This window comes from Magnolia sinica, chromosome 5 (genome assembly GCF_029962835.1).
Source record: "Magnolia sinica isolate HGM2019 chromosome 5, MsV1, whole genome shotgun sequence".
NCBI classification, from domain to species: Eukaryota; Viridiplantae; Streptophyta; class Magnoliopsida; order Magnoliales; family Magnoliaceae; genus Magnolia; species Magnolia sinica.
The window spans coordinates 95,598,096-95,619,843 of NC_080577.1; the positions used below are offsets into that span (position 1 = coordinate 95,598,096).

Sequence of the window (21,748 nt, forward strand, 5' to 3'; positions counted from 1 at the left end):
TCCTTGAATGCAATTAGGATTGAGGTGTTTCAAAAGACAAAATAAACCTTGGCGAGACTAGTTTCAAGAGAGAATAAAAACGAAGTTCAGAAGAGGCTGATTTTAGGACGTTCAAAAACTGTCTAGAAAATTGTTAGTTTAAGATAGCTGTTTGAAACTGATGAATACTGGACAGTTTGTGATCGTCCTCAAATCAACGCATCTGAGCTCGTTCTTTATTTTTGCCTTCTGCATGCTTGTCTCACCATGCCGCACTGTTTTCCCCCCTTGTCACATATAGGGCATCTGAGCTCTGTTCAAGGGATGGGCCCCTATCATGAGGACAACCCGGCATAATAATCAGGCCGATCCACTCATCACGTGGACAGCCCTGGATCTCACCCTATGTGCAGGTATGGTCCACCTTATGATTGGATTGGCCTGATTTTTTCAGCAGGCCATCTTCATTACACTTCTTCCACCTTTTGCACAGCTCAGATGCCCTGCACATATGGAATGCTGATGGGGAAAACAGTGCAGCATGCTCAGCTTAGCATGCTGAAGCCACATATGATCATTCCTCCACTAGTACCTGAAATTAGGGTGCACTTGGGTTGGGTTGAGGTCAGGTTGGACCCAACGCACAACCCCACCTGACCCAAATCCCAACCTGAGGTGTGATTATCCCAACCTGAACTAACCTGACTCGAATTTTCTCAACCCAAATTCAAATCGGTTTGGCATTTTTCAACTTGAACCAAACCTGACCTGTTCCTGGGTTGGGTCGTTACAGCCGACCTGATTGCAGCCCTACTTGAAATCAAATAACATCGTAGAGATTGCGTATAGAATGCATTATACTGTATGCAATATATCATACTTGTTGGTAGGTTAGCATACTCTTTTAAGAGGCCATGGATTCGAGTCTCACACTTCACACTTTGAATTTTTATTTTTATTATTTTTTAATAATCTGAAAAGCAGTCACCCATCAACTGACTCAGTTGAAATTTTAACTAAATTAGAGACAATGTGGTATAAGGAGTCTAAGCGCCTAAAGTTTTCAAATATGGTAAACAAACCACATATTCGGACACTGACTTGTTATGTAATTTCCTATTGTTGTATTTCTAAAAGATTATTATGCCCTTTTTATCTTTTCCTTCGTGGCAAAAGGGCATGGAATCCACTTTGACTGTGAATTTCGCCGTGGGCTCCACAATGATGGTTTGTTTGATCTACGCCATCCATCCTTCTTGGATCATAACTACAGAGCATGAGCTCAAATAAAATAAATAAAAAAATAAAAAAATCCAAATCTCAAGAGGATCCTACAAGAATTAACAGTGATAATTAAATTCTACCATTAAAAAATGCTACAGCCCACTATAATTCCTTTTTTGCCATCCAACTTGTTCACTAGATGACGTGGACCTAAATTAAGGGCCCCACTAAAAGTAAATTTTTCCATCATTTTTATTGGCTCCTAAAAAGTTATCAAGGGTAGCTGTTCATTACCTTCCGTTTCTCATGGTGTAGCCTACTTGAGATTTGGATCTTCTTCGTATTTAGGCCCATTTTCTAAAATGACCACAAAAAATGGACGGATGTTGTGGATTACCACATACATCATGATAGGGCTCGCAACTTTTGAAAAGTTAGCGAGTTAGATGGTGATGGAGGAGCACCACTTAGCTGTGAACGCGAACCACCAATGCAGATTTTGGTGGGAAAGGCTTTCCTACGCAAAGGAAGCTAGGTGGGGCGACATTGATCCCCAGTGATGACTGAATTGGTTCTACTTGCCCGAGTAGGGGGTGACTTGTGGTAGGTAGGCCGCCAATCAATTGATTGTATCCATATGGATGATGGCCATAAAATGGACGGTGAAGATGAAAAGGGTTCAAATTCAGGCATACAAGTCATGTTATACTGTTGAATAACAAGCCTACTATTATTTGTAGATTATCAGTGTGCTTGGGAGTCCCTGATGATTGAATAAATCAAGATCTTACCATGATTGTAATTTTAGAGAGATGCCAGGGCACAAGCTTATGGGATCGCTTCTGTAAATGGCACAATTGTTTAGGTATTTGGACATGCAATGTTTATATAATTGAATAACCAACACTGAAAACCGTCTATATATGTGACGGTTTTATTACATAGGTTGTGGGAACTTTTGTTATAGGTTTTTGGATATGCAACGCTTATGGAATTTTCTTTGCGCATTGAAACCGTGTATATATATATATATATATATATATATATATATATATATATATATATATATATATATATATATATATATATATGATGATGATGATGATGATGATGATGATGATTTTGTTACACGGGTCATGGTAACTTTTGCTACATTTAGGTTTTGGATATGCAACGCCTATGTAATTGAATAACTAGAACTGAAAACCGTCTTTATATAGGATGGTTTTGTTACATGGGTTCGTAAGAACTTTTGTTACGTTTACGTATTTGGATATGCAACGCTCATGTAATTGAATAATCAGAACCGAAAACCATGTTTATATACGATGGTTTTGTTACACGGGTCGTGGGAACTTTTGCTATGTTTAGGTACTGAATAATGAAAACCATCTTTATATAAGATGGTTTTGTTACACGGGTTGTGGGAACTTTTGTTATGTTTGAGTATTTAGATATGTAATGCTTATGTAACTGAATAACTAGCACTGAAAACTAACTTTGTAGGAGGGTTTTGTTACAAAGGGCATGAGAACTTTTGCTATGTTTAGGTATTTGGATATGCAATGCTTATATAACTGAATAACTAGTACTGAAAACCGTCTTTATATCGTATAATTTTGTTACATGGGTCATGGGAGCTTTTGCTAGATTTAGGGTTTGTTTGATTTTTCAGCTCAAATGTAATTACCATGTAAATGGGTAATAATTATTTACCTAGGTAATTACTACATCTTTTCCCATGCAAATGTGGCAACTTATTTTTTTAACACTTAAATAGAGAAATTTATAGAATCAATGTGGGGCCCATTGTGATGTATATGACTTATCCACACTGCTTATTTGTTATGCCAGCTGAATCTAGGATATGAGCAAAAAAAGTGAGGTTGATCCAAAGCTCAAGTAGACCACACCACAGGAAACAACTGGAATCGAGCACCTACTGTAAAAAACTTCTTGGGGTCCTTAAAAGTTTAGAATCAAGTTGATATTTGTGTTTTCTACTTATCCATGTCTGTATGACCCTTTGAACGGTTTAGATGATGAAAAAAATCTCAATGTGGGCTTAGTTAAGGAAAGAATTTTTAACGGTGGATAAATTAAGGCCACTGTTTTCTTTTGTGTGGGCTATTTGAGTGTTGGATCTATCTCATTTTTCAGCTCGTCCCAAAACGTTCTAATAAAATAGATGAACGGTGCAGATATATCATATACATTACAGTGGGGGTCCATATATTTAAGTCAATACTTTTGTATCGATTTTCGAGATGGAATTACCCTCACATTTTCAAACCTGACGAAAAAGTAATAATTACTTATTTACCCAGATTTACTTGTATCACCAAAAAATCAAACAGGCCCTAGGTATTTGGATGTGCAATGCTCATGTAACCGAGTAACCAGTATTGAAAACGGTCTTTATACAGGATGGTTTTGTTACGAGGGTCGTGAAAACTTTTGCTATATTTAGGCATTCGGATACGGTAGGATGGTTTTGTTACACAGGTTTGTGGGAACTTTTGTTACGTTCTTAGGTATTTGGATACATGAGGCTCATGTAATTGAATAACCAGTACTTGAAAACCATCTTTATATAGGGTGGTTTTATCACATGGGTCGTGGGAGCTTTCATTAAGTTTAGGTGTTTGGATTACTGTTGCATATTCAGCTCCTGTTACTTACTGCTGATGGATGAGATTTGGCCACTCGATGTGATTTTCAACCAGGGGCCATGTATGAGATGGACAGGTGGGATCAGCGTTCCAACCTGCCATGGGACACTTATTGATTCATGGCACACACCTTATGGTGATGCTTCCGTTAGTTCAGTGATCCAGACCGTTAATCCGATGGGCCCACTATATTTGGGAGATGTCTCCAAAATTTGCAATGATAAGATCTTCGTGGCCATATTATTCAAAGTGATCTGGAGTATTGATATGATGGGACCCATCATGGATTGAGTATGCTAGAAAAAGAAAAAGAAAAAAAAAAGGAAAAAAAATCAAACCGGTTGATTCTCATCTACGGCCATCGTTTCAAACCGTCGCTTGGTTCGCTCCCGAACTATTGATTTATGGAGCAGACGATGCAAGGATCAGAATCATCTACGGTTGGAATCTTTCCGATTGAGAGTGTGGATTTCGGAAGCAGATTGGCTGGCGTGGGTACGTGTCGTGCGAAGACGAGCGCTGACGTTCCTCGAGCTCCGAGTTGTACGAACGGTTCAAAGGAGATCAAAGTTACATGGCCCCAAAAATGATGTATTTATCATATCTACACCGTTCATCCATTTTTATAGATCATTTTAGATCTGATTTTAAAAAAATGAGTAATTTCCAAGGCTCAAGTGAACCACACTACAAATAGCAGTGGGACAATGATTCTTACTGTTAAAACATTCGTAAGGCCTACCATACCGTTTACTTTCCATCCAATCTGTTCATACGGTCACACAGACCTGCATGAAGAGAAAAAACAAATATCATATTAATCGAAAATTTCTCTAACTCCCATAAAGTTTTCAATGGTAGGCGTTCAATCCCCCACTGCTTTTTACAGTGTGGTCCACTTGATTTTTGTATCTGTCTTATTTTTCGGATCATGCCTTACTACGAGCTAAAAAAGTGGACGGACGGTTTGGATATAACTCATATCTCATGATGGGACCCACAGAACTTAGTGACGCAACACATCAGCCACATCGGTGGTGTGTAGGACACCAGCCAATCCGCTTCCGTGGATTTCTGAACCGTGGGATCCCCAGAAACGGATTGGCTACTCCCCCGCCACCAGCTCCATAGCTGGTGGTTGGTGCTCTGTGGGTTTTACCATGATGTATGTGTTTCATCCATTCCGTTCACCTATTTTTAAAGATCATTTTAGGGATTGATCTCAACAATTAGAGATATATAAATCTCAGGTGGTCCACACCACATGAAAACAATAGTGATTGGATATCCAGTATTAAAATCATCCTAAGGCTCACTATACTGTTTATTTGATATCCAATCTGTTGATTAGGTCATACGGGCCCAGATGATGGGAAAAAACAAAAATCAACTTGATCCAAAGCTTTTGTGGCCCTCAAAAGGTTTTTAATGGTCGAGGCTCATTCAACACTATTTCCTCTAATGTGGTCCACTTGAGATTGGGATATACCTAATTTTTGGTCTCATACTGTAAAATGATTCGTCAAAATAGATGGACAACATGGATGAAACACATACATCATGGTGGGGCCCACAGAGCATCGACCACTAGCCATTGGCTGGTGTCAGGGGGAGTAGCCAATCCGTAGAGCTGGACATGTCTGACTCGATCCGGTGGATCCGACCCAACCTGGCCCGATCCGCACTGATCAGAACCGAACCGACGGCCTGGATCAGTGCAGATCGAATTAGGCTATTCAGATCCAAATATTTTTCGGATCGGAATCAGATCGTGGTCAATCCGGACAGGTCCGATCCAAAACCCAATCCGAATGGATCCGATCCTACCCGATCTGGAGTAGAGAAACTACATGCATTCACGGTGGCCCCAACAGAATTGCTATTACTTTTGGTTTTGAAACTAAACATGAGAGAGAGATTTTGAAAGAGGTGAGAAATTTCCAAGCTTACACGGTACTTAAGCAATTTAAAAAAAGAGAGAGATTAGAGAAGAGAGAGTTTACTCAGCAGTGTAATCAATTTTTTCACTTCAAAAAAGGGCCCAAATTGACCGACATAAATTTGTGGGCCCCATCATCATGTATACCACATATCCGCGTCATCTATCCATTTCATCAAAACATTTTAATCCATGAACCAAAGAATGAGGCAAATCCAACATTCAAGTGGCCCACACCAAAGTAAACCATGGGCCCGAGAAGTTTTTAATGGTGAGAGTTCGAATCCATTTTTACTATACAGTGGTCCACTTGAACTTTGAATCTACCTCATTTGTTGGCTCATGCCCTAAATTCATTAGGCATGATGGATGAACAGTGTGGATAATCTACTTACATCACGATGGGCCCCACATATATTTCACAGCATCCTCCCGTGGGAAGGTGTGATGATGGTGATTAAAGAGGGAAATGATTGCCCATTTGCCATGCATTTCCTCACCTCTAAAAAAATCAAACATGCCCAGTGGGCTCCACCATGATGTATGTGCTTCATCCATGCTGTCTATCTATTATTCTAGATCATTTTATGGTATGAAACAAAAAATGAGGTATATACCAATCTCAAGTGTACCACATTATAAGAAACAGTGTTGAATGAACATTGACCATTAAAAACTTTTTGGGGTCATAAAAGTTTTGGATCAAGCTGATCTTTGTTTTTTCCCTTCATCTGGGTCTGTATGACCTAATCAACAGATTGGATGTTGAATAAACAGTATAGTGGGCCTTAGGAGGATTTTAATGTAGAATATCCAATCATTATTGTTTTCCTATGGTGTGGCCCACTTAAGATTTTTAACCCTCTAATATTTTTTACCAAGCCTTAAAATGATCTGTAAAAATGGATGAACTAAATTGATGAAATATATACATCATGGTGGAGCCCACATATCACCGAACACTAGCCACGGGGCTGGTGGCCTAGGGAGTAGCCAATCCGTTTCCGTCGGTAGACGAGTATGACGCTCCTCGAGCTCCGAGTTGTACGTATGGTTCAAAGGAGATCAAAGTTATATAAGCACTGTAGTGATGTATTTATTATATCTATGCTGTTCATATATTTTTAGAGATTATTATAGATCATTATCCAAAAAATGAATAATATCCAAAAATCATCTAAACCACACAATAAATAGCAGCAGAGATAATGATTTTCACTATAAACAATTCGTGTGGTCTACTGATAGTTAGATCTGACTTATTTTTCGTCTCAAGCCTTAATACGAGCTTGCCAAATTGATGGACGGTTTGGATATAACACATACCCCATGATTAGACCCCCAGAACTTGCCAACATCAATCCAGCGATTCCAAAGTGGCTTGCACTTTCATGCCGAGCACATTAACACAGCTATGCGCCTCGAGTTCTGAGAAGTACAAATGGCTCAAATGAAATAAAAATTTATACGGCCCCACAATGATGTATTTATTACATCCATACTGTTTATCCATTTTTCATGATAGTTTAGAGCATTTAAAAAAAAAATTGAATCATTTCCAAAGCTCAAATGAGCCCCACCGAAAATAACAATGAGGATAATGATTTTAGCCGTTAAAAAATCCAATCGTTTCCTGTCGGACTCGATTTAGGTCAGGCCAACTGTATATCGGACCGGATCAAGCCAGATGTTCTGAACTCGGTCCCAGTAGGATCGAGTTCGGATCAGACAATATACATTTAGGACCGGATCGAGTTGGACCGATCCGACTCGGTCCGATGCCCCAGCTCCAGGCAATCCGTTCCCGGGATTCCCACCAAGAAACTGCCGTACCGTCCCGGTGCATCAGGGCCATTTAATTCCTTAAAAGAAGGGAAGGAAGAACACCGACGGTCCACATTCAATTGAAAGTCCACCGAAGTTCTAAGGGTCAGCATCTTCCAACAAGGAACGCTATGGAACATCCCCCGTCCAGCGGCGGGCGTCATCAGATCAGCGGCCCCAAATCATTGCATCTGAGTTGAGACTGCCATGACCCAGGCAGCACTCAATCATGGCCTTACAAAGACTGCAATTCCTGTAAAATCCACCCTTCTCACTCTCATCACCAGATGCAATTCCGTCAAATCCTTCAAACAGATTCATGCACAGCTCCTCATTTCTGGCTTCATCCAAGATAGCTCGATCCAATCCCAAATCATCGGTTTTTTCGTGAATTCTGACGATCTTGTGTACGCTCACGAAACTCTCAATCAAATCCACCATGGCCCACATTCTTTCCTCTTCAATTCGCTGATCGCCGCCTACGCCGGCAGCAAAATGCCAGAGGCGGCGATCTTGGTATATAGACGGATGGTCGGTGGCGGATTCACGCCAGACATGTACACTTTTCCGGCAATTCTGAAATCCTGCGCGAAGGGTCGGAGGATCGGAGAGTGTGGGCAGGTTCATGGGATGGCTGCGAAGATGGGAATTGGGTGTGATCTCTATGTGCAGAATGCGCTTGTTCATGTATACAGTGTTTGCGGCGATTCAGATGGCGCATGCAAGATGTTCGATGAAATGGTTGAGAGAGATGTGGTGTCTTGGACTGGTTTAATTTCTGGGTATGTGAGGAGAGGGTTGTTTGGGGAGGTGATGGGTTTGTTTCGGAAGATGGATGTGGAGCCAAATGTGGCGACTTTGGTTAGTGTTATTGTTGCTTGCGGGCGGTTGGGGGATTTGGAGATGGGGAGAGTGATGCACGGGTTGGTTTTTAAGCGGGAATTCGGGATGGGTTTGGTGGTTGGCAATGCTCTTTTGGATATGTATGTGAAATGTGAGTGTTTGGATGAGGCAAAATGGGTTTTCGATGAGCTCCCGATGAGGGATATTGTGTCTTGGACTAGCATGATTAGTGGGTTAGTGCAATGCAAACATCCCAAGGCGGCGGTGGATGTCTTCCGCGACATGCAAACTTCAGGCGTGGAGCCCGACAAGGTTACGCTGGCTAGTGTGCTTTCAGCCTGCGCGAGCTTAGGGGCATTGGATTGTGGGAGATGGGTCCATGAGTACATTGATCGTAAGAGTGTCGAATGGGACGCTCACATCGGAACTGCCTTAGTTGACATGTATGCAAAGTGTGGGTGTATTGAGATGGCATTGCGTATTTTCTACCATATGAACCATAAGAACATCTACTCATGGAATGCACTGCTTGGAGGGCTAGCCATCCATGGCCATGGGAAAGCAGCCCTTGATCATTTCAATCGAATGGTTAGTGACGGTACACAGCCGAATGAGGTGACCTTCCTTGCCATCCTAAGTGCTTGCTGTCATTCCGGCTTAGTAGACGATGGTCGTCAGTGGTTCAAAGAAATGACCAGAGTCTATAACCTCACACCAAGGATAGAACACTACGGGTGCATGGTTGATTTGCTCGGACGGGCCGGGCTACTTGATGAAGCTCATGATCTTATAAAGTCCATGCCAATGCAAGCTGATGTGCTGATATTGGGCTCAATGCTGAGTGCATGTAAAGCTCATGGAGATGTTAGGCTCTCCCAACAGATGTTGGGCTACCTCCATGAGCTTGAGTCTCATGACAGTGGGGTGTATGTGCTTCTCTCAAACACATATGCTATAAATGATAGATGGGAAGAAGTAGTAAGGGTGAGGAGCCTGATGAAGGACAAAGGTATAAGAAAATCACCTGGGTCTAGTGTAATAGAGGTGAATGGCCACACCCACGAGTTTTTAGTTGGAGATTATTGTAATCATCCTCAACAAGAAGAGATTTATCTAATGTTGGATATGCTAATGAGATTAGTAAATCTTGAAGGGCATGCTTAAGATTTTTGAAGATTGAATTATTATTTGGATGGGTTTTAAGAGATCAGATTTCAATTAATCATGCTTCACCATGTGGCAAATATTGTTTAAAACCATGAGAACTGGATTAGACTCCAAACCCAACTGAGTCGATTGACTCAAAAACTAGTACAGGTTTCTCTGAGTTTTTTTAGAATTATTTTATTTAATATTTAAAAGTATATATAATATAGGGATCTTGTGTAAACCCTTATCTTTTGGTCCAATTCCATTAAACCCCCTCCCTTATTAGTATTTCTAAATGACCCTATCTTTTAGGCCATTAGGAAAAACAAAGCCCCTATCTTCAGTCTTTCATATGAACATTGTACGAAGCATGCGACTGCATTTTGTATTTGACCAAAATGCATGTAGTTAATGGCTTAACTAACCTTTTTGGGGCCCACCATTATGTTTATATGTGATCCAACTCAGTCATAAGTTTATTTACCCACCCAGATGAATGGAAAATGCAAAAATCAGCCAGATTTAAAACTTCAGGTATGAAGAAGGTTTCAATATCCCACCCCATGCAAAATCAACATTGTTCATCATTTTTGCCGGTATATGTTAGGATGTGAGCTCAAAAATGAGATAGATTTAAGAGTCGAGTGAGCTATACAACGAAACACAGTGCCCAAATGATCATTTCCTTGAGTGCAACACAATCATTTCTAATTCTAACACTCTAACAATCCTTTTGGTTACGTTTCCATTAGTCAAAGTTAAATGGAAGGCCTTACAGAAGTGTACCAAAATGTAGGGGTTTATATGAGAAATCCCAAAAATAGAAATATAGCAGTTGTCCTAGTGGAGTCGAGTCGAGTTTTATCCTGTTTGGCCATTGTTTTTTGCCTATAGTCGAGTGAAGTTCCTCTCAAGTTTTTATGAAGTCATGGCCGGATTGAGTTTTTCTCAAGTCTTTGTGAAATCTGGTTGAGTAGAGTGGAGTGGAGTTCATTGGAGTTTATAAACCATGGCGGCAAGTCTATCATTCCATGTGGACATTTCGCATCTTGGGGACGCTGATTGTTTTCCATTTGGTCGTTCGTTTGATGGCCATTGACTCGGACAACAGGATCATCCAGTCAGTTCAATTTCAGGCTGTGGTACATTTACAATGGAGCATATGATTTAGACGGTCCACATTGGTTTGGATGGTATATGCGGCGGCACCATATTTCATTTGAAAGTTTCTATGGCAAGTGTCACTACATTAATTCATGATTTGAATATTTCGCATACACATTACGGTGGGCCCCATATAGATTCATGGTTTGGATTCTACATACACGTCATGGTGGCTCCTCTCAGCACAAACCATGGTAACTAAACGTGCCTTGGAATGCATGTGAACAGCAATCATTTTTCATTGCTTTTAGATTACATCCAGGGCTTGGCTGCCTCATTTTTTTTTTCTTACTATGAGTATGGCACATGCAACTCACATGGAGAAGTGGGCCAGGGAGAAAAAGGGAGAGTGAGACAAGGTGCAGCTATACACTGGTACAACCTACGTATAACAATAGATGATCCATCCCTATTTTTTTCAGTGCTGTGACTTAGATGATTTTTAAATCTTCCGCCTCTTGAAGAAACTTATAAATGAGAGAGAGAGAGAGAGAAAATCTTTTGTTTATAGATTTATTTTACATTAGAGAAGGAAGGATTAAAGAAGGAGAGGGAGAAGGAGAGGAGACCAATAGGAAAAGGAGACGAGACAAAGTAGAAATTGGTAAGGATTTTTCATGAAAGATGGTTGTGAGAGAGGGATTTCCATATGGGCACGTGTGGGGGACTTGAAGTCCTCCCTTATTGTTAGGATCTATGGAGCCTATCATCATATGTGTAGTGTTCATCCAGCCAGCACTTACAGACGAAGTTTTATATAAATTTTAGTGTATTTGGGGTAATATATATATTGTCATTATATTGAGAGTTGCTTTTACATCTTTTTTACCTTTGAGTAGAGATGATTGGCTTAAATATGTTGACTCGTCAATTGAGTAGAGCCTGACCTGGAAGGGAAGTTGCTGAGCTGTTACAAGACCACAATGCTTGCATGACATCTACTCGTTTATCAGCTTCTGGGAATCATGTTTGTATGCAAGCTCAAAAAAGAGACAGATCCAAAGTTCAAGTGAGCCACACCATAGGAAATAGCGAGATAATGATGGCCAACATGAAGACTTTCTTAGGGTCCACGGTAATGTATGAAGCTCACTTGAGTCTTTAATCTGCCTTGAATTCCAAGCTTTCCTCCTAACATGAGCTGGTTGCAGCCGATGGATACATATGGAGGGGCTGTGTTCTTACACTAAGCAATAGGAGAGAAAATTCAGTGGCCCCACCTTGATACATGTGAGGCATCCGCTTTGTGATAGATGGTGTTTGGCTGGTGACCCCAACACCAGCTAGCTAGCTTGTGTCAAAGTTGACGATGATATTTGTGCTTTCTCCATGGCATTCATTCATTTCGACATCTCATTTTAAAGCATGAGCCAAAAAATGAGGCAAATTCAAAGCTATGTAAACTGCACTATAAGAAACAAAAGATATTGAGCACTACCAATTGAAAACTTCTTAAAAGCTACATTAGTTTTAGATCAAGCTGATATTTGTGTTTTCCCTTCATCCAAGTTTGTCCAAGTTTGTTTTGTGCGACCTCATGAACATGTTAGATGACAAATAAACATTAGCTTATGTGGTGCGATCTACTTGAGTTTTAGATTATTATTATTATTATTTTTTTGTCTACACATGAACTTACACTCGACCCACACCCACACACTCACACCACAGTGGACTCGAATCAATGACCTGGTGTTGAAACTCTTGTGAGTTTACCACTAGGGCATGAGTAAAGACTCCGCTTGAGTTTTAGATATGTTTCAATTTTGGGCTCATGCCTGAAATTAAAATGAATTGGCAAAATGGATGAGTATAGATAGGACATACATCATGAGGGACCCACATAGCTTTAACACCAGCTAGCTGGATGGTGTTAGAGTCACCAGCCAAATTGTGTCCAACACCCACATTGGTAACATGTATACATAACAACATTTTGTGGGCCCCACCGTGATGTATGTGTTTTATCCACTCTGTTCATCTATTTTTCCATAGCCCAAAAATGAAGCAAATCCAAAGATCAAGTGGACCACACTATAGGAAACAGTGGGAATTTAATGCCTATCCCTAAAAACTTAATGGGTCAAGAAGTTTTGAATGAAGCTGATATTTGTGTTTCCCCTTCAGGTTGAGTAAGCTCACGAATAGGTTGGACGTCAAATAAATATCATGTGAGCCCTAGGAAGGTTTCAATGATAGTTGTTATTATCCTCACTACTTCTTGTGGTGTGGTCCACTTGAGCTTTAGATTTGCCTCTTTTGGTACATATCCCTAAAATTATCTTGGAAAAATGGATGGACGGCGTAGATAAAACACATACATCATTATGAGCCCACAGTTTTGCCACGTATGCACAGTACCAATGTCGGTGCTGTGTTATACGCTACGCAATCCCCTTCACTTTGAGCCCATATACATATTACCCTGGGACCCACTGTTCACGTGTTATACATGTTTGTCACGTGTTCCTGTAGATATAATAACTTTGTGCTGTAACACCTGCAATGAGATGTGCAATCCCTTCTTTAGATTGAAGACTTTCATCCTATGAGATCTAGGACATTGTCCACTCATCAGGTGGGCCATGCATGCTTGAGAAAAATCGATAGAGAGGAAAATTCAGAGATGTTGATCAACGGTAGGTTAGATGTGCACCACATAATTATCTCTGAGTTAGAAAAATATGACCAACGGTCTACGTTAAGCGCGCACATTGTTCACTTGATACACTGGACCTGCCCGATTATTGGGCCAGGGCATGTTCCGGTGGGCCTACTAATCCGACACACGTGTGCCGGAATCCCTCAACATTGCTCAATTGCCCACTAACATGGAGAAAACCTTTAATACTCGAGAGCACAATGGTTCATGCTCGTGCACTGAGAAATTGTACACGTGGCAATAAGTAAATAAACTGTATAAATCATGGGCTCCACTTTAGGTGGCCAATTAACTAAAAACACACTTATATGAATTGTGATTAACAGGTTAGTGGACATCTGTTGCACCGTTAAAATAAAAAAACGGCCAGTAGTCTAAAATCAACAAGCAAATGTACTTTGATCAGCTTCTAGGTTCTTTCAATGGACGCCGATGGGCTACTGGATAGTGATATGTGGGGCCACCATGATGTGTTTTATCTACACCGTCCATCCATTTTGGATTATTATTTTATTACATGAATTAAAAAAATGAGGCAGATCCAAATCTCAGGTGGACCACACTATAGGAAAACAGTGGTGGTTGAAGACTCCCATTAAAAACCTTTGTAAAGCCTACAATGATGTTTATTTGCCGTCTAACCTGTTCATGGGGTCACGCAGACATGAATGAAGGGAAACACAAATGTTAGTTGAAAAAAGTCTTCAGCTGTAGGCGTTCAATCACCAATATTTTATAGGATTGTCTGCTTATGATAAAATCTGCTTTACTGCTCGGGTCTTAAAATGAGCTGACAAAATAGGCAGGTTTCCAGCAATGTCAACGTTCTTTTCAATCAATTTATAAATCATGACAAAAAAGTAGGTGGTCAAGCAATTAATCCATAAATCATGACAAAAAAGTAATTGATCTGATAATCTCAACCGCTTATACAGCATTATATAGCCACCACCATATCCATTGTTCAAATGTTTTTATTTTATTTTATTTTTATTTTTATTTATTTTACACACTCACACCCCACACACATCTGTAAATTTGGACAGCCGGCCCACGCCTGGCATGTTAAAATTGGCCCACGACATAGCCCAACATAGTAAAATAGCAGGCCATGCTGGGCTTTAATACCTAGCCCACGGCACCGTGAGAAGCACGACTCGTTAGGCTTGTTAGGCATGGCTCCTTAGGCACGATTAATGATCGGCCCGCCACAGCTCTCAAATGGTTACTTTTGTAAAATTATCCATTTTGCCTCCTCTCCTTCCCCTGATACCCATAAAACGACTAGTTTATGAACAAAAAATAGTCATTTGACATTTAGAAAAATTATAAAAAAAGGGATTACTCCCTTCTTCAAAGCTATCAAACTCTCTCTCCCCTCTCCCAAATCTCTCAAGTTCTCTAAATACTCAAGCTCTCAAATTCTTAGGCTCTCAAGTGATCAAGTCCATGGATAACGCAGGGAAGGACGTGAGGTCGAGTACTGTCTTCCTCAGGGGGATAACTGTTCCGAATCTATGAAACATTTCTGAACTCTTCACAAAGAAACCTCGAATCCACGAGGAAAAAAAATAGAAATAATTCTAAAATATTTGAAATAATTTTATTCATGATGAAAAACGAGTTTACAACTCTTTAAATAAGGCTACGAACCCTAGGGAGAAGTTTCGGAATCATATTATAACTAAAACTCCTACAAATCTCAACTTTTTATAAATAGTAAACTTACTATTTATAGACAGTCATGATTTCCACTAGACCTCATGGTTTTCGGCCAAAAATAGTAAGTGTCCTATTTGACTCAACCATGATATTCTTCTAATTATTCTAAGCACTTTTCATGTTGGGTGCAACTCCTAAAGCCCAACGGATGAAGAGTTATACTCAAACTAAACTTTCTATAAAAAGTAAAAACGAAATTAAAATAGGAATTCGACTATCAATCTGATGGTATTTCACAAATTTGGCATGCGCAATTCGGCATAACGGGGTTGGGTGGCTAAAGTAGTTCGTCCTATCTCAAAATCATATATGGTACGTCCGATAGTTCATTCCGGTTTGCGAGATATGTCTGTTTTAAGTTCTGATGGTCCGGATCACTTCTGTTGTCGACCGGGCCTTTTTTGATCCATCTTGGCCATGAAAGTATCCGCAACCCGCTCTACATCAATGGGTTTCAATTTCGTGAAGGTTTTAGGCTTCCCAAATCAAAAGCTTAAAAAATCTTAAGTTTTTAAGTTCTTAAGATCTTAATTTCTCCAATACTTAAAATTATTAAAGTTTGGTAACTTTCTTATTTAATTTTGTTTCTTTTATATTTTAATTATAATATTATATAATTAATTATTATTTTTTATCACCCCTTCTTATTATAATTAAGATAACTTTTCGATATATTTTATTTAATATATATTGGATATGGAAGTTAGATTCTTTAACACTGAAGAATTAGAGTATATTAACTAAACAATCTTTGATTATTGATCTACGGGTTCCTCGCCCCTTCTCAATCTCAATTTAAATAAAAAGGTTGGAGAGGAAGAAGAACCTGCATAATCATCTACCCGTACTTTAGAAGTTTGGAAATATATGAAAATAACTAATTTTAAAAATAATGAGAGTTAAATGGTGTCTAAGGCCGTTTGTGTCTTATGTAAAAACCAGTATAGTTGTAAATCCTCTGGTAGTACTGATCACCCAAAACATCATATGGATAAATGTTTGCCAAAGCATAAGAAAAAATATCCTAAACAAATCCAAATTAATTAAGCCTTCGAATGTCTACATTTAGTTTTAGCTAAGCTAATGCTCAGATAAAACTTGTCAAATTTATAATTAAAACTGAACAACCATTTACTTTTGTAGAAGATAAGGATTTTGAATGTTTACCTCTCAGTTTTTAAAAATTTTAAGAAATACAAATAGAAATGATGCTTTGAAACTATGTAGAAAAGAGAATAATATTTTAATTAAAACTTTTATAAATATTTCTAAAAAAATAAATCTAACTTCATACTTATAGACTTCCAATTAAGATTTATGTTATATATGTGTAATCGCTCATTGGATAAATTTAGATTGGAGATTACAAAAAAAAAAAAAAAAAAATAAATTACATTTTCTTTACTTGAGTCCCCTCACTTAGGACCCAAAATAGGTTCGACTATACTTAATTGCCTTAGAGAATATGGAATGCAGAATAAAAAAATTTATATAGGTTTGGATAATGCTTTATATAATGATTTAGCAGTTGGATTTCTAAAAACTCGTATCCCCCTTAATATTAGTGAAATTTTTTTTTACATATGATGTGCTTGTTATATCATAAATTTAGTTGTGCAAGATGATTTGACGTTTATTAAACTTCATATAGAACGTATCAAGCAATTAATAAGTTTTATTTTTTTACTTCTCCTGCTAGATATTAAGACTTTAAAGTTATTTGCACAACAACATGTAAAAAGGTTAGAAAATTTTCATAAGATGTTAAACACTATTGGAATTCTACATTTTTTATGTTAGAGACTTCATACGAATTTAAAGATGTGATAACCGAGTTTTGCTTAAGAAAAATTTTTGAGTATTTGACAACTAATATAGGCTGAGACATTACAAAAATAATAAAAGAGTTTTTACAAACCTTTTATAATGTAGCCATAACTTTATTTGGTATTTACTATCCAACGTCTGATTAAATTATAAATCATTTATATCATATAAATTTACCTTTTCAAATTACGGAAATATAATTGGTTTTCAAGAAATTTGTTCAGTAATAAAAGAAAAATTTTAAAAATATTGAAGAGATATTCTTATGATTTTTTGTTTAGCTTATATTATGGACTCTATAATACAATTATATATTTTAGAAATTTTTTTTTAAAAATTTAAAAAAATATGAATACTAATAATTCAATCCATATGTCTATCATTAGGAAAATATAAAACGAAAAATTTGAAGAGTATTAAAACTAGTTAGGTGTTAGGGTAGGAATAAATTCTACCCCTACCTCGTCATTAACTGGATCTGATCCATCTTGGTATATTCTTAATAGAAGAATTGGTATATCATTTAGTAATTTATTATCTAAATTAGCTATTTATCTTAAAAATAAGTGACTCATTTTTCATATTTTCGATGAAGACACTCATTTCAATATTTGACTTGGTGGAGGGGACATGACGCTAGCTTTCCTGTTCTTTCCACCATGACTAGAGATAACAGTTCTAGTTTATATAATTGCATCCGAATCAGTGTTTAGTGCAGGTAATCATGTGTTAGATGACTACATCAATAACTTATCGAGAGAGACGGTGGAGTGTTATGTGTGGTTGAGGGGTTGGTTTAAAGTGGAGAGTAGAGAGCACAGCTTCATCGATGAAGATGCTCTCGAAGATGAAATCATAAAGTAAAAATTTAGTAGTTTCTTTAATTCGGCATTATATGTAATATTTTCTTATTAGTTATAGTTATAAATTTTTTTTTTCGTAATTTCTTATAGAAACAAAAAAAATAAATTATTATCAAGTAATCTTTTTTTTTTTCTTCATGTCAATTGTCATAGGTGAGTGGGTGCCAACTTAATTGGGATGTACTCAATCAATGATGAATTTTGTATCCTTTATTTCAACATTTGATTGATATATTAAATAAAACATAAAATTTTAATATACCATCATGTTTGCCTTCATTTTAATGGACAAATAGGCACGACCATTAAGTACGGTCTGACACGACACAACCTGTTAGGCATGTTAGCACATTCGACATGTAGGTCGTGTCAGGCCTCACTTTTCTTTAAAAAAAATGGCACGACACGAGATGACATGACACGGCATGACACATAATGAGGCAGGCCCAACACGACACGGCCTGTTTACACACAATGCACTTACACCATAGTGGAATTTCGCTACAATGGGTACTCGAACCCATGACCTCGTGTTGAAACTCCTGTGAGTCTACCACCGAGGCATGAAACTCAAAGGTTCAAATGTTAATGGGGAGTTAATTGAGATTCTGAAATAGCGTAACGGTTGATATACATGCATTAAGAAATTGCATACTTAGAATACAAACAAATTAAATTAAACTATACATTATGTTTGGATGTAACATGAAAAGTAAAATAATAATAAGCATCATTAGATTGATGAACACTTATTAGAAGGTTAAAAAAATTAAAAGTATCAAACAATCCTATTTCAACCAAAGAGTATTCCTCAACCATCAGTTAGGATTGTTCTACCAGTTTGATTATGGGATTATGAGTTATCTACAGTATATAAAATGTCATGCTCCATACAAGGGACTGTGATTACGTAGTGACCCTTTCAACACCGAGGTCGGTACTGGTCAGTGGTGGTCGGCGATTTGTGGGCCTACCATGATGTATGTATTTTATCCATGCCAATCCATCCATTTTTCCAGCTCATTTTAGAGAATGAGACAAAAAGATGAGGTAGATCCAAATTTTAGGTGGACCACACCAGGAAACAGTGTTGATTGAATGCTCTCTATTAAAAACTTCTGAAGGGTAACAAAAGTTTTGGATCAATATGATATTTGTGTTTTCCCTACAACAATGTCTGTGTGACATAATCAAAAGGTTAGTTGGCAATAGCTATTACAATGGGTCTTATAAGGTTCTGTTTGGGAGTGTGAACTTCGAACCCCCTTGGATTTGGAACCCCTAGGATTGAAATTATCCCCTAGATTGGCAATCCTCTCAGTGTGTTTGGCACCCTGGAGTGTGAATCAACTTTAATTCAAAAATACCTATGCATGATATATTTATAGGGGTTTGAATTTAATTACTAAATCAATTTTAATATCCCTAATTAGTAAGATATATAATTTTTGACACTATGGTTGTGATAAGCCTGTTAAAATATATGCTTTGACTGAAAATGATGAAATTCCTAATCTTGGATGGACTTCAAGCACAAGATCATGTCTGAGTGACTAACCAATGATTTTTAATCATTGATTAGTATGAACAATGTTAGCTGGACAATGTTTGGATGGTGCTAATTCACATGGACAATGTTTGGGCGGTGCTGATCATCATTAGTAGACCATGTGCCCTATAAAATGATAGTGTAAAGTGACACACATGTTGCACCTGCAACTATTGAAATGATTTTAGGTGTAATCCAAGCTCTTACCGTGGATTGCAAACCCCCTCAAAGAGGGGATTAGAAACCCCTTGGATTTGAAACCCCCAGCTACTTTACTCTGTCAAACAACCAAGGGGATTTGAAACCTCCTCCAATCCACAGTGCCAAATGACCCCTAAAGCTTTCAATGGAAGGTATTCAATCACCACTATTTCTTGTGGTGAGGTCCACCTGAGATTTGGATTTGCCTTTAAAAAAAAAAAAAAATTTCTTAAAATAATCAGGAAAAATGGATGGACAACTTGCATAAAACATTTGCATTATAGTGGGATCCACAGAGCACCGACTAGCAACGATTAATATCGACCTTAGTATTAGAGGGGTCACTACCAAATCTGATTCCCCTCCCAAGTGTTAGATATATTTAGCATTGCAAATAGTGGGCCTGAAGCGGACATCACTTGGTGTAATGCCCCTTAATTCGGATACAAAGTGTGCACCCTTAGACCTGAGTTACGGTCCACGACTTGTACACCTAGTGTACTTAAATCGATAATTTATACAGTTGCTTGGAGGCATGGTTTAATATATTATAAGTTTACTCTACATGCTAACATTCACATACCATACAATTTCACACATTTCTATTAACCATATCCATCACATTGTAAATTCAATAATTCAACTATGTTCACCCATTTGAGACTTTATTCAATCATAATATTGCCAACTATTTAGTATAAATGTTTATTAACAAGTATCATAAAAATGTCTAATTGTCAATGATTAAAATAAAACAACAAAATCTCATAATCAATAACTAATGTTAAACAATTCATTTAATCAATTTATTACAACAAGTTCAACTTCGGATAAATATGGCCACTGATCCTGTGGATCGTCCACTATTGTGGTCTCATTCTATAACATCTAATTTACATTTCCTATCTTGATCGCTTATATACGGTTGTCACTCAAAAAACGTCAACTGGCTAGGCCTAGTGAGTGAACCAATCGTGGTTCATACACGACACAATTAAGATAACATATAACAATATTTAAAGTACAGAAGTTTAGAAATGTGTATGAATGCAGTAATGACATGAAATATATGCACGGGCAACACCCGTATCTACACCTTGAGTAGGCTTCTACTAGTAGTGGGCATCTGATAATGATTCTACCGAAAAACCATACAGGAAGATCCCTTAAGAATCCAAGCATGAGGTGTGCATGCAAGTCATCTAGAGCAAGCCTCTAAGAATTAGTACTTGAGTGTTATGTACTGCTTGTGATTCATGCTCATTGTTTAATATATTGACATACACACATTGTCTTATACATCTCTCCAAATGAGAGGAAACACTGATTTCATGAATGTAATAATATATAATTTTAAATAGAAGCAAGTCACACTAATAGTCATTATTCATTATCAATCATATCTTCAATCATATCTTAAATATTCAACTTAATATGCAACACAATCATACATACATTAATATATCAACTTAGCATCACAATACAACGATCATAGAAATTAAATCCATCTTAATCATATAGAAATGAGACATGTTGGGATTCACTCACCTGTACTTGGTGGAGATAAATCTATCAAACAATCATATAAGTTTGAATCTAAAATCCTTAGTGAATAATATGAACACAATCATGAATTGATCCAACCATTCCATCCAATAGGGCCCACCTTTGATCAACTCAAGATGACAGAATCTCATTCATTTATTTGTAATCAATCCAAGGTTATATGTGTATATTATAAACCGATTAACTCAAATATTACAATTTAGAATACGAAGATCAGTTCAAGAGTCTGTCGATCAGTTGATCGATTGAGTCAGATCGAAGACCCTCGATTGTTCCCTTCGATCGATCGAACATACATCGAAGATTTTTGAATTTTACAAATTAAGGTTCTAGATACTTTTTGTCTACTTCGATTGATCAAGAAAATTATATTTAATTAAGTTTAGTCGTTGGACTATTTTCAACATTTTTTTTTAATCAATATCTTTGATCGATCGAGTACGATCGATGCTCCTTTGGCAGATTGAAACCAAACGTTGATAAATCGAGATTGTCCTAAAAATTAACTTTTAGGTTGTTGAACAAAAAATGACTTGTTCGATCAATTGAAAATCCATCCTCGAT

At 37.7% G+C, this 21,748-nt stretch overlaps 1 protein-coding gene across 1 annotated transcript; it reads left to right on the plus strand.

Annotated features, from left to right (window-relative positions):
* The first annotated feature begins 7,836 nt into the window (after positions 1-7,836).
* LOC131246340 (pentatricopeptide repeat-containing protein At4g38010) lies at positions 7,837-10,287 on the plus strand. Its single transcript, XM_058246363.1, has one exon. It carries the CDS (start codon positions 7,846-7,848, stop codon positions 9,643-9,645), a length of 1,800 nt encoding a protein of 599 aa, XP_058102346.1. The 5' UTR covers positions 7,837-7,845; the 3' UTR covers positions 9,646-10,287.
* Positions 10,288-21,748: the final 11,461 nt, after the last annotated feature.

Excerpts from the sequence above, each read along its gene's own strand:
- LOC131246340 (XM_058246363.1), top strand. The coding sequence starts at position 7,846 with ATGACCCAGGCAGCACTCAATCATGGCCTTACAAAGACTGCAATTCCT.